This window comes from Myotis myotis, unplaced genomic scaffold (genome assembly GCF_014108235.1).
Source record: "Myotis myotis isolate mMyoMyo1 unplaced genomic scaffold, mMyoMyo1.p scaffold_m19_p_16, whole genome shotgun sequence".
NCBI lineage: Eukaryota > Metazoa > Chordata > Mammalia > Chiroptera > Vespertilionidae > Myotis > Myotis myotis.
The window spans coordinates 43,425,208-43,439,730 of NW_023416320.1; the positions used below are offsets into that span (position 1 = coordinate 43,425,208).

General features: G+C 46.9%; 1 protein-coding gene across 1 annotated transcript in view; it reads left to right on the forward strand.

Annotated features, from left to right (window-relative positions):
* The first annotated feature begins 499 nt into the window (after window positions 1–499).
* Window positions 500–14,523, forward strand: part of FER1L6 (fer-1 like family member 6) — a 112,435-nt gene continuing 98,411 nt past the window's right edge. The window contains exons 1-2 of the mRNA XM_036338638.1: window positions 500–595; window positions 11,364–11,446. Coding sequence (XP_036194531.1) covers window positions 11,371–11,446 — 76 coding nt within the window. The 5' untranslated portion in view covers window positions 500–595; window positions 11,364–11,370. The remainder of the gene's footprint in view (window positions 596–11,363; window positions 11,447–14,523) is intronic.

Here is a 14,523-nt window from a genome sequence, read left to right on the forward strand (position 1 = left end):
GTAGGATAATACTTGTAACAGCATCTAGCACTGACCCCAAGCAAAGTGCTTAACAACTGTTAACTGTTCTTACTATTATTAACGTGAGCAATAAGAATGCATTGCAGATGGGTAGGGGATGTGACAATGATGAAAGAGCCAGGTGGGGTGGCTGGATGGTGGCTAGAAAGCGCCCCGGGCTTTGGCACTGTCTGGAGCTACGGCTCCTTTGTGTCTTGACCTACCTGTGGCCACCTGACTGGGAATAAAACACATTGGTGGCCCCTCCTCTCAGGACCTACTCTGAGCCGCCGTGTTTGCTGATCGGAGGCTTGGACTCTGGCGGCCAAGCCAAGCAGAGGGCGCAGAATTTCAAACAGAGATTAGGGAACTGCTGGGCAAACGCGCAGGAAGGGCATTTCCCGGGAGGCGCCGCCCCTCGGGATGGGGCAGCCTGATAACCCACCCCACGGGGCACTGCATTCTAGACAGGAGCCTTTCTCCTCCCGAGACTAGTGCTGGACGCTGTGCCTCCTGCCCTGCTGACCTGCCTCGGGGCCAAGAAGTTCGTGAGTGGGAGTGCTCAGGGCACGGTCAGGAGCCCTTGCCCATCAAGGTGAGGCCCATTGCTCTGTTTCGTATCACTGAGCTCTGTCCGCACTCTGCTGTGGTCGGGCTGCGGGATGCCCTTGTGGCTGCCGCTCCTCCTCTTGTTCTGAGAGACCTGGCTCACCATGGGTGAGGCACAGAGCACAGAGCCCGGGCACTGGGCTTCAGCAACAGCTGCTGTGTGGCTCTAGGCAAGTTCCCTGGCCTCTCTGAATGGCAGTGTGCAGCATCTGGGAAGGTGAGGGTTGCACAATACCTTGAAAAATTGAAAAAGGTCTAATTGATATTTGCGAGGCAGCAGAGTGAAGGTTCTGACAGGCCAGAATCTGATTGCAGCTTAGGGCTGTGGGGTCTTAGGTAGGTTCCTTAACCTTTTAGACTTCAAGTCCCACATCAGTAGAAGAGATCAAAGCTTCAGTGGCTGTTGGGATGATGAAATGAGAAAAATATATGTAGAACCTTTAGCTCAGTGCCTGTCTCAGCCTACACGCTAATGAGCAGCAGCTATTATGATGGTCTCAGAGCACGTTGAAGATTGATAATTAAATAATAAAAAGGATTAAAATATTGAATACATTGTACAACAGAGAACTGTTTACTGGCTCAGTGTGGTCTAGATGGAAAAGCATTCAGCAAGCCCTGTGGAGACCTGGCTCTGTCCCCAGTGTGTCCCGTTTGTAGCTGGGTGACTTTGAGTAAGTTGCCTAACTTTTCTGAGCCTCGATTCTCTCGTCTTAAAATAAGAATAATGGTAGCTATTTTCTCTCATTTGCCAGGAGCTGTTCGAAGTGCTTTACATACATAAATTCACTTAATCCTTGACACTCTGTACAGAGGCAGGGAACCTTTTTTCTCCCCAGGGCCATTTGGATATTTCTAACATCATTCTAGGGTCATACAAAATTATCAATTTAAAAATTAGCCTGCTATACTTGGTCAATCATTTAATTAGCTCACCCCTAATGCCTTGGCAAGGCCAGACCAAATACTTTCACAGGCCTTATATGGCCTGAGGGCCAAGTTCCCCTCCCCTGCTCTTTGAGGTAGGCACTACTTGATGCCCATTTTACAGATGACAAAATGGAGGCATAGAGAAGTTATATGGTTTACTCCAGGTAACAGATTATAAGTAGTATTATGAGGCCAAAGTTAGACCTGAGCCTGTGTCTTGCCCAGTATGCTTTGGAAATACCAATCTCCTTTCCCACACAGGGCCTCTGCTAGGGTCTGATGTGTGGCTCCTGCTTGGGGAGGGTAAAATACCTTACAGATAGAGCATGCAGTCACTATATACCTCCCCAAGTCTTGGCTGCATCCCTGTTTCTGTTTAATGTGAGTGACATTCACATTAAACTGGGACTTTAAACAGATATAGGTATGGATACATCGTGTTTATACGTAAGTTCACTATACAGACTTCTCCAGTTCTGATTTTGCTATAGCAGACTGGGGACCAGTGAGGCCTTCCTCATTGTTTGTGAGGAATAAACTTTACTGCGAGTCTCCTGAGGCTGAGGCCCGGGACTAGGCATGACTTTAGACCCTTTCTCTTTGGTGATTCCCACTTGAGGAAGGGACAGATCTTGGATGCCTCTGCATGTCTGGGCCTCCACACACATTTGAACTCTGAGCTGAGGCTGAAAATCCATGGACAGTTACCCCTGGAGAATTGAACAGGACCGAGAGAGCTTCCTCCTCCCATGTGACAGCCTCAAACTCCAGCTTTTGCAAAAGTAATTTCATAGGAAACTGAGCAGAGCCCTCAAGAACATCTTGGTCGAGTGAGGGAGAGAGTTTGATGGGATTCTGTTATTTCTGAGACCCTGTAAGTCTCACACAAAAGCTCCCTCAAGACAAGCTGTTTTATCAGGCTTCTCCATAATGCCTTAAGAGTTAGGTTTGATTGCATGGGTTGATACATGAGCCTTCGGATTTATTTCCTTCTATGCAGGACATCAGTGAAAACTGAAGCGATGAATTTCAGGTGGGGATTAAAAAAATTGAGTTCATGTCTAGGATATGGATGACTGGAAGCTGTTCGTAATTGCATTGAATTGCCTCATATTTCAAGTTTTGACTGATGAGAGAGCTTCGTTTGTCTGCACTAATTAAATTTTTTACTCTTGGAAGTAATCAGTTTGAGGGAAGATTTCGGTTGCAGGAGCCATGAAGGAACTCAAACATGCAAAGGAGATAAGATCCTTTGCAGCCCTGTCGGAGTGGCTCAGTTGGTGGAGCATTATCCTGTGCACCAAAAGGTTGGTGGTTCAGTTTCCAGTCAGAGCACATACCTGGGTTGTGGCAGATTCTATCCCCAGTAGGGGCACATACAGAAAGCAACCTATCAATGTTTCTCTCTCACATTGATGTTTCTCCCTTACACTGATGTTTCTCTCTCTCTCTGTCCGTCCCTCCCTCTCTCTAAGCTTGTCCTTGGGTGAGGATCAAAAAACATCCTTTGCAGATCGTATTTGAAATAGTAGAGTTTTTTCTGTACAGTACTGAACTGCTTTTGCTTTTAACAGATATGAATTTCCTTTCCTTTTTTCCTTTTTAAGTATACAGAATAAAGTAATTAGGCCATCATATTTAAACCTTTGGTGCATTTTATGTAATGATTGAGAGTTGTAAAGGAAAGTGCTGTTGAAGGAGAAAGCTAATTTTTGGATGAATGGGATTCAAGTGTATCTGTTATCAGTGAGCCTGGCCTGGGTGTAGAGAGGACGTGTTGTAGGAGTCCATGCTTGCTGAGGTCTTAGCATTCCTGGAGGGTAAACAGGATAAATGGACATCCAGAGGTCACAGTGATTTCAATAAACAGATATATGACCTTGATCTGGTTCCTACTTTTCTCCTGGGTCTCAGTTTCCCCATCTGTTGAATGACTAGGATGATCTTGATTAGTGATTTTCAAACTTAAAAAGTTCATTTATTACTCAAACTCCTCAATATGTAAAAACACCATCACATTGGAGGTTAAGGCTTCAACATATGGATTTGGGGGACACAGGCACTCAGTTCATAGCATAATCAGAGACTGATATTGTCTTCGTTCAAGGTCGTCGTGGTCATTCAATGAATTATCATATGTAAAGGACTCTGACACATAGTGGATGTTGAGTACACGTGTATCCTTTCTACCCAACTCTTTTCTGCTTCCCAGGCCCTTATTCTTCTTTTAAGATCAAACTAGAGTACCACCTGCTCCGGATGCCTTCCTCAGCTCCTCTTGGCCCAGGCCAGTCATTCTTCCCGCCATTCCCCAAAAGCTCTTGGTACCTACCCATGGTAGCATTGCTCTTCTGTGCTTTTACCACACTGTGAGCACCTCTAAGGCCAAGGACCCTGTGAGATTTATCTCTGCCCACCAGGCCTATATGTGCTGGGGCACAAATAGACTCCATATACTTTTGTTGAATTATCATCTAAGGACTGGTGGTAGAGAAATAACCAACCGATAAAAGGTATTTAGAGAAAGAAAAAGGAGGATGTGTTAGAAAAGGGAGTGATTTTAAGAAATGGATGGAGACCAGGGCTGGACGACAGCCAGAGCTGATGCACCATTTAACAGAGAATAAATGGCTCATCAGGCCCCAGGGAGAATAATTTTCTCTTCCTTCGCAGCTCCAAGGTAACTGTTAGGACAAGGCTTGGCAACTGAAGTTTTAGATTATTTTCTCCTCTCACTATGCTCCCATTCTTGGAATGGCCTTAATGCTTTTCTGTCTGCTACAATACATTTTTTAAGAGAGGCAAAGAACTTCCAGTGAATTCTTGTGCAGCTTTCTATATGAATGCTCTATCCATGTGTCTGTCTGTCCATCTATCTGTCCATGTATCCAGTAGTCATTGAGCCTTGCTATTTGCCAGGCATTATGCTAGATACTGAAAGTACGGATATAAACAGGCATGGTTACTACCTTCAAAAACTCAGCATATAATAAAGGAGAATGGTTGTTTTAGACGGTTATGATATATATGCTAAATGCTATAACAGAGATAAGAACAAAGTGTTAGTGGAGTCCAGAAGAAAAGTGACTTGTTCCTCTTTGAGAAACTGGAGGACACATTACATAAAAGAAGGTAGTTGAGTTGGGCCTAGAATATAGATTATAGTGTTTACTGATCAATATGGGAGAAGTCACCTTCAGTGGAGGGCCTGGAAGGAGAAAGGATTCATGGGCAAAAGTGTGATGAATTTAGGAGGAGCTATCCATTGGGTGGAGTGTAGTGTTTGGGTAGTCAAGTGCTGGACAGGAGGGCTGAGGCTGTATTGTGGGGAGCCCTAAGGGACATTCACAGAATGTTGATCCTATTTTTTCATTTAATTAACATGTATAGGATATAGCATGTTAGTGTTTACAAACAGAATATCACATTTTTAATCTCATTTGATCTTCTCACAACCCTCTGAGAGAACTTAGTTATCCTCCATTTTACAGATGAAGAAAGTGAGGTGAAGAAAGGACAAGGAGGGGGAGTGCAGGCTCCATCTCCAGTAGGGGCAGTGCAGGAAAAAAAAAAAAAAAAAAAAAAAGAAAGGACAAGGATTTTCTCAAGGTTACATAATTAGCAGGTGGATGAGCTCATACTGAAAGCCAGGACTGTGGGTCCCAAAATCTATGCTTTAAAAAAATTAAACGTTCTGTTGAATCATGGCATACAAGTGTGCTGCAGGATGCGTGAGATGCTGTGAGGAAAAGTCTCCATTTTCCTGGGGCAGAACCATCCTACTACCTTGCCCTTGAACATTTGGCAAAGTTCTCGAAGGACTGCCTAACTTGGGCTGGCTTTACACAGTGTGGCTCTGAATTATTCCTGAGTCATCCTTGATTCAGAGAAACCACAGGAGGAGGGATTCCTTAGCATCCCTGGAGGTGCATTTCCGAGGCTCAGCTGACTCAGGTGAATATCAAGATTCCCAATGATAGTCTGTGGAGTTGGTGACATTTGAATTATGATGGCCAATGGGGCAGGAATGTACAAAATGAAGAACTCCCTCAGTGAAATATCCACCTCCCTCAGTGAGGTAGCAGATTCCCAATTGCAGTGGGCAAGCACGAAAGGGTTCCCATGAGATTGGGAGCAGTGCCCCATCCATTCAGGCCATTGCCTGGGACCCTTTGGACTCAATTCCTCCAAGATTGGGCTGATCCTATGCATAAGGAGAAAAGTCAACCAATTCTATAGCCTTTTTTTTTTTTTTTTTTGCCACAATGGGGATTGAATGGAAGAGCAGTTGGGGGTAGACAATAAAGGTCACTCAGTCTACTCAAATATAACCACCAAGTATTCTGAATTTCCTAAATTTCATTGTTTCTTTTGGTTATAAAATTATCTTTTGAGCTTTCTTTAAAAAAATATAAACCTTCCCTTTGAGAAGACAGCACATTGGTTGCTGATTACTTAACCACAGGGGCCTGCAACTCCACTGCATGTTAGAATCACCCCGGGAAATTTCAGAACTGCTGAGCCTTAGCCGCATGGCTGACCAATGAAATCAGACTCTCTGGGCAGGGCCTGGACATGGTGTGGGGGACAGTTTTATTTATTTATTTTTATTTTAAAAACATTTGTATTGATTTCAGAGAGGAAGGGAGAGGGAGAGAGAGATAGAAACATAAATGATAAGAGAGAATCATTGATCGGCTGCCTCCTGCACGCCCCCTACTGGGGATCAAGCATGCAACCCGGGCATGTGCCCTTGACTGGAGTCAATCCTGGGACCCTGCTGTCCACAGGCTCACGTGCTATCCGCTGAGTCAAACCGGCTAGGGCATGGGGGACAGTTTTAGAAAGCTCCCCTGTATGAGTCCGATGTGCAGCCAAAGTTGAGCATCACTGCTCTAAAGAAATAGGATATCGGCCCTAACCGGTTTGGCTCAGTGGCTAAAACATCAGTCTGCGGACTGAAGGGTCCCAGGTTTGATTCTGGTCAAGGGCATGTACCTTGGTTGTGGGCACATTCCTAGTAGGGGGTGTGCAGGAGGGAGCTGATCGATGTTTGTAACTTTCTATCCCTCTCCCTTCCTCTCTGTGAAAAATCAATAAAATATATTTTTAAAAAAAGAAAGAAATAGGATATCGAACAGGCAAGTTGTGATAGGAAGATCATAGGGAGAGAAAGAAAAGTTTCAGCCTTGACAAAGGCAGGATGTCACACGGATTTATATTTTAACAATCTTCTGTCAAAATCACACTGTAGCAGCTCTTACTGTGTTTGGTGGTTTGCCTTTAATGAGTACATCCCAGCCTGTGAAATCAGGTAAATACACAGATGGGATATTTCCAGGAAGGGATCTCCCAGAGGGCACCAGGGAGAGGATCCAAGGCTCTCCAGATAACCCCAGGATGGCGGTAAAGCTTGGTTTTGTTTTGTTCTTAAAATTGACCTGTTATGTGCAAATTCATTCTTTGGGTAAAGAAATTTTTATTAACTGTATAATTAAACATTATTTTTTTAAGTTTATGAGTTTTCACATGAATAAATTCACAAAGCAGCCAATCCTTATTTTTAAGTACTGGGGGTTATGAGTGGCTTTCGAGGGTGAGGTGAGGGTGGCTTTCGACTTGTGTCCTGTGTCCTCTTAGGTGGGGAGGAGAGCAGTGGGGCCAGAACTGTTCCCACCCATTGACACAATTAACTTAGTGCTTTGTCCCGTGGCCTAAGCTGCCTCTATTTCCCCACTGAAGGTAGGAAAGGTGAGCCCAGTAGGGGCGTCTGGTGACACAGTGGACAACCACATAGAGACCCTGCTTGCAAGCCATTTCCTAATCCCAGCTCCACTGAGCTATGGACGTGCCATTAAATTAACTATTTGTAGGACCCTTGCCAGGTCAGCATGAGGGCTGGCGAAGTCATGTATCTAACACCCAGGGAGAAAAGCAGAGTTAACTTTATTGACACTTTCTGCAGCAGAGGAGCCTGGAGCTCAGAGGAGTGCGCCCCTGACCTAGTTAGAAAGTGTGTAGATGAGACCCAAACTCCAGGTGTCCAGCTGCTCTTTCCATGTGCCAGGCTGGATGCCCCTCTCCCCCCAGCAGCGAGGGCCCTGGGCTTCCACAGTGAGCGGCGCCACCCCGAGCAGATGTGCTGCAGCAAGTCTAACACGTGCACTGTCTCATGTTCTTATTGTTGGATACAGATATCGGAGTCATGGTAGCTTTCACCCCGAGGAGACCAGGTTGGTACAGGGCTTTCTGTGTGTTTCTTGACTTATCTTGGGGTGGCCCTGGGAGGAGATTCAATAGATCCTAAACCAGAGAGGCTCAATCATTTTTTTGAAGTGGGAGGGTTCCCATGCTGGAATCCTGGGCAGACTGGAGAGAGGAGTGTGATGGCACCTGCCCTGGTGAGCCTTCCTGATTTACCGGTGGATCCCAATATATGGACTGGAAATCCCCAACATCCTCTCGGTTGTAAAAATGGATAATGATAATATTTTCCCAGTGATAAATAATGGGAAGTCTAGGAGGTAATGTGTGCAAAATGGTGTTCCTGGCACATAGTGAATTTCAATACATTTTAAAAAAAACTTACACGCATTCCGGGAAATATTCTAGCCCATTTCTTTGTCATCAACAATGCAATCATTTGTAGCATGCTTTACATTTTACAAGCATTGTTTCCTATTTTAACCCTGTGACTTGGGTAAGAGATGTCCTCTGTCACATGTGAATGAAACATACTAGTACTCATTTGGGTTAAGCAACCAGCCCCAAATTCTAGCACTGAGAGTGGATTAAAGCTGGCCCTGAGCTGAGTCTTGTGTGCTGCCCCCTATTCCAGTGGCACGATCGTTCTGGGCTGGTGAGCTCTACTGTGGCTGTCATGGGGCCGAGGAGGAGAAATACATTTTATCAAGACTTTTCCTGCTTCGAGTCAGGCTGGGAATGCCCTTGATGACTGACTCACGGGTTCGGGCAAACAACCTTGTGTGTTTGTGAGACAAACATCAACCCACCCAAGACAGCTGAGCTGGTTGTGAATCCTTTGGGCAATTGGAGGGACCTATGTCTCTGGTTTCCTCTGCAGGGGGTTTGAGCTGTGCCTAAACCAGGCCTTCTCAGAGCTGGTCTTCCCCAAAGCAATGCAATCTCTGAAAGTGATTTCCGACATCAGCATCTCTGAAGCTTCCTTAGCTGCCTCTAGTGCACAACAGGGCCAAGAGCTCTTATTTCCTGAGGGTCAGGAGTGCCTATCTCTAAGAGGCCGGGACCCCTCCTCCTCTCCTTTCACGGCAGCAACTTCGGGCATGCCCAGTGCCCAGGCCCCGGCTGCCAATGGGAGATGCAGAATACTGATGCCATCGATGATGAAGATGTTCCAAAAGCAACCTTACGTGTCTCTCTGGTGGATCCTGGCATTTATTAGAAGCAACTTCCTGTTTGAGGATGGAAGTAACTCGCCCTTTCAAGCAGTCTGGGGAGACCATTGGCCAAGTTCCCAGAACATCAGATTCTGCCTCTGTGAAGTGATGATGGTAGTGAGCCCTGGGGGACCACAGTGGCAGGTCAGGGTTTGGAATGTGCTGGCCTGGGGCCTCTGCCTGGTAACTTTTCTTTGAAAACAGGATAACAAGAACTATTATTGGAAATTTCCTTTAAGAAATTGCAGACAAAAGGGATCCCCCTTTTTGTTTCTCAGGAGACTTGGATTACTGTTCTTATCACAGGATAATGGCAAATGAAAGGGGGAAAATGCTACCTCCAAGAAGGGTACTTTTTTTTGTTTGCTTGCTTGTTTTTGTTTTGTTTTTCTTCTTTTTAAATGTTTTTTATTGATTTCAGAGAGGAAGGGAGGAGAGATAAAGATATCAATGATGAGAGAGAATCATTGATTGGCTGCCTCCTGCAGGCCCCCCACTGGGGATCGAGCCCGAAACTGCAGCATGTACCCTGACCAGGAATTGAACCATGACCTCCTGGTTCATAGGTCGGTGTTCAACATCTGAGCCATGCCAGCCGGCCCGTGTTTGTTTGTTTGTTTTTTAGCACTTTTCATATACCAAGCACTGTCCTGGGTGCTTTGCTTACTTCATCTCATTTTCACAATAATCCTGTTAAGTAGGAACTTTACTATTACCTCATTGTACCAATGGGGAAACTGAGGTTCAGAGAGGTATTTATCCATGTCTGGGTGGTTCAAGGACCCATTTTTTCCCATCCTACTGTATCTGTAGGTCTCAAAGGGCCCCTCAGGTACCACCTTTCTGATGTTTGGCCTCTTCACAATATAGTTTACCAGTAGTCCTCAGGCCTCCGCTTGCACACCTCCAGGAACAGGGAGCTCACCCCCCACCCAGTGCAGCCCATTTCACTATTCAGACAGCACCATTGTGGAGATCCTTAATTGCTCATCTGGATCCAGAGAGAATATCAACAGAATAAACAAACAGATAACTAAATACATGAATAAGTAGAAGCTTCCCGTGTGTCTCCTAGAAGTTTCTGCTCATTGGTCCTAATCCTATCCCTTAGAACAATAACAAGAATAACTAATGTTTATTGACCAACAGTATGTTCCGGTTACTATACTAAAAACTTTACATTCATTATCTCATTGTACACGAGGACCCTGAAGCTTGGAGATGTTCAGTACCTGGTCAAGGTGGCAAAGATAGCGCTGGGGTTGGAATCCAGGCAATCTGACTGCGGAGTTCCTGATCCCAGCCTCTGCACCCTGCCCCTCCTGAGTCCTAAATATGAAAGCAAAACGGGAAACGGATGGTCCCAGCACTCTTCTCACACTGCTCCAGGAATGCAGAAAGCTCACAGAGGGCTGGAGCCTTCGCTACTCTCTTCACCCCCTTCCTCCAGCCTTCCTTCTTCCTCTGCCCCCTTCCTCCACGGCTGCCCCACCAGCCTGCCGGACTCTCCTCTCAACTGTGACTTCCCGTTCTCCCACACACAGCTGGCTGCTCGCCACTCTCCCAGCCCCAGAAAGGGATTCTCTCAGGAGGCCAGCAGAAGGTCAGGATGCTCCTATTGTCTGATAGAGAAGTGGACTAGGGCCTTTCCCAGGGATGAGGTCCCCAAATGGCTTCCCACTCAGGGCTAGTAATAACAATAGTAACCGTAGCTGACATTTAGGTCACATACTATGTGTCAGCTTAGCTGTGTACTTGCGGGGTGACCTTAGTGAGTTCCAGGGCCTCTTGACCTTGGAAATGGTCTGAGAGCCTGGCTCTGAAAGGGTGTCCATCCTGCTCAGAGGAAGCAGCCGGCTCAAGGCCAAACACAGGTTAGAACCTGGGCTCGGGGAAATCAGGCAAACCTGGATTCCGGTGGTGGTTCTGATGCTTAGGAGCTGTGCGACCTTAGAAACATCACCTACCCTCTCTGGGCCTTGGCTCCTCATCTGTAAGATGGGTAGGAGAGGGCGGCTGGATCGACATCGTGATTAAATGATGTCATTTGTTTTGCGTGGGTGACACAGGTGAGTGAGAATTGGAAAAATGCCAGCTAGTGCTGTTAGTATTAGAATTGGGCCTCATTTAAGTGGGATTGTAGGTGCACTTCACGATTTCATTCTTTCGTTTTTATTTTATGATTTCTGTTCAGATGGGGTTTTTGTGGTTTCTGCATGAGGAGAGCTGTCTGGATCCCTTGTTGGGTCATCCTGACACTTGTCTTTGGATCCTCATCCTGGGTGGATGAGGAGGCTGGCCGGCTTCCGGGAGAAGTCAGTGTACGCGCGTGTGTTTATTTTCTCCTAACATCTGAATGACTCAGCGTGACAATGACTGTGTTGAAGTTTTTCTTCTTCTTTTCAGAAAGGGGATGTTTGGGTTGAAGCTGAAGAAGAAGAAGAATAAAGCAGAGAAGGGGTTAATCCTAGCCAACAAGGCTGCCCAAGGTGAGGCCCTGGTGGGGGTGGGGTGGGGGGGAGCTGACTACTACCCTGGGGCCTGGGGGCCTCACAGAGTGGACCCCTCCATGGCTGAGAATGGGGTTCACGCTCCATAGGAGTGAGGCAGGACATCCTGCCTGCTGGGTCTTTGGACCCTGCCGATCACAGGTGCGGGCCCAAGGCCGTCCACCCCAGGATGGCTGGTCACCTGGTCATTGGACCAAACGGGCAGGTGGACACCGCTGGGCTGGGGAAGGGGAGCCACGAAGAAGCAGCAGCTGGACTCAGGCTCCTGCTTCTGTTCCCATTTGCTCTGTGGCCCAGGATAAGCCCCTCAGCAGCTCTGAGTCCCGGTTTCTTCCTTTGTCAAGCGGACATGGCGTGGGTTGCTGGGTTGACCTCACATGGCCATATGGAGAATCAAGTAAGATTGAAAATGAGAGCGAGCTTAGCAGCTGCTATGGGGGAGGCTCTGTCTGTATTGTCCCATTTAACCCCTCCATCATCTTACCAGTAGGTGTTTTTGTCCTAGTTTTACAAAAGAGTTTACAGAGATGCAGAAAGAGTGAAGTGTGGGGAAGGCCAGCTGCAGGAATTTGCAGGGCCCAGTGAAAAACAAAATGCAAAGCCAGTCTTAATAAATGATTAAGAATTTCAAGATGGTAGCAGCAGAGCATTGAGCCAACTTGGAGGAAGTCCTTTTGAGCACAGACCCGTGACACGGGCCCGCCATGGCAGGCACAGAGCCAGGAAGCAGTCACGTTGGGAGGTAAATTCAGGCTCTCTGGCTTTCTGTCCTTGCCACTGGCTACTTCCTTCTTCTAAAGAGCAAGGCCCGAGTTACAGGGTGAGCTGTGCCAGCAGAGGCCAGGCCGGCATCCACTTGACATTCCTGTTTATTGACTCAAATAGGAACAGCGGCTTCCATGACAGGTCTGGGGTGGTCCCCGGGAGACTTCTGACAGCAACCAGTTCAAGGCCAGCTTTGTGGGCCGTTTCTAAACCCCTGCCATCTCCTTGGGGGCCTCCTTCACCCTGAACTGCCATCCACAGCAGGTGTCCTGTAGCCCTTCCCCACCTAACTCCGCTCCTTGCCTCAGGTAGAACCCAATCTTACAATAAAATAACATGAAAATTATTCACACTAAAGGTGTTGGTAATAACGAGTCCAAGTCATCTGGGACGAGATAGGAGAGGCATTGCATTTGAAGTGGGGGACAAGGCTTAAAGCTTCATAGAAGTACTTGTCTATTCAGTTAAATTATAGGTACCAGGGAATGGGTAGAAAAGGCTGGAGGTCTTTCCTGGTGTCCTTGAAATTATGACACTGTGGTAGGTTCTGGAGACACATCTTAAGTAAGGCACAAGGGCCTTATGAAAAATGATAATTTATTTAAAAATATATTTTTATTTATTTTAGAAAGGAAGGGAGAGGGAGAGAGATAGAAGCACCAATGATGAGAGAATCATTGATCGGCTGCCTCCTGCACACGCCCTACTGGGGATCGAGCCCATAACCCAGGTATGTGCCCTTCACCCCAGGTATGTGCTCTTGACTGGAATTGAACCTGGGACCCTTCAGCCCGCAGTCTGATGCTCTACCCGCTGAGCAAAACTGTCTAGGGCTGAAAAATAATATTATTTATGACACATGAATTAGACCCTGATGCTTTCTGCTTTTGACATGCATCATTCATTACTCTAAAATGTAGATTCCTTTGCTCCTGTTTTACAACAGAGGTTCAGAGAGGGTGAGTGGCTTGCCCAAAGTCACACAGCTAATAAGTTTGAAGAAGTTGGCTCCTGAGCCCAGGTCAGTCTCACACCAGAGCCCGGGCTCTCTTACCCGCTGAGTTGCCCTCCAGTTAGGCGCCCTCACTGCTCAGGGGAGGAAGGAACAAGCTGGCAGAGATTTGGGGCAGTCCACCACAGGCGTTTTGAAGGAGCTGGCTCATTCTAATTAGAGTCTTCAGCCCACAAAGCAAACAGGGCAGAGAGAATCAGGCCCCTCCTAGAAAGTACATAGCACCCGTCCTGCTGGCCAGGGGCCACCCTATAGGAGATGGCAAAACAAAGTCCAGAGAACTGAGTACACATTGGTCTTTCCTTGTTGGCCTGGCCTGGGAAGTTAGGACTTTTCTGGGTGAAATGTTTCGAGTTTGTCCAAGTCTGTGGCTCTTATATCTGCATATTTGGAGGCATACTAGGCCATGCCTTTATTTTCTAAAATTCCAGTTACCTTAACTCCTCCATTAATTAGTTACCCAACTAAGAGTTATTAGGATCGTCCATTCATTCATCTGCTCAGCAGATAGTAATGGAATGCCTGCTGAGAGTTGAGCTGTGCTAGGTCTGGGTGTGTAATGGTCTAGAAGGGGGACAGCTCTATGTAGGACTCTTCCATGTGCCTCTCCAGATCTATTCTGCACCTTTTCCTGGGACCTGTTCTCTATCCCAGGAGGCTAACCTCTATGGTTGCATGACCTAGGTTCCTTCCCCAGTGGGTTGTCCCAGCAGGAGATCTGAGCGAGGGAAGAGAATGCGGCCAGGATTGGCGTCCCTCCACTGAAGGATGGCTGCTGCTCCTTGCAGGGAAGCCTGACTGCACCTGACTTCTCTTTCTACACTCTGGTGGCTGTGCTCTCTCTCTCCTCATTGTTGGGGCCTCTGAGTGGTAACAGCTTGGCTGCTGTGAGCCCCAGAGAGCTGCACAACCCTATGTGGCTTTCTCACACCCACACCTTTATTAAAAAAAAAAGTCCTCAAATGGGCCCGTTCTGGATGGGCCATCTGTTACCTATGGGGCGCTAATGAGGTAACTGCATTAGAAGTTGAGGAAAGTAGCATCAAGATGATAGCATGCTAAAACGGAGACTATTGGGGAATCTGTTTCAGCGCCGTCAGAGAAGGGTTCTCTGTGGCGATAGCATTTAATCTGAAACTTCAGGGAAGAGAAGGAACCCAACAAGGGGTGGGCAGGAAGAGGAGGGATGTCTGTGAAGATAAATTCCATGCAGGAGACAGCTTGTTCGGGGAGAAGGAACTGAAATAGGCCTGTGTGACTAGAAAGCAGTGATGGCAGG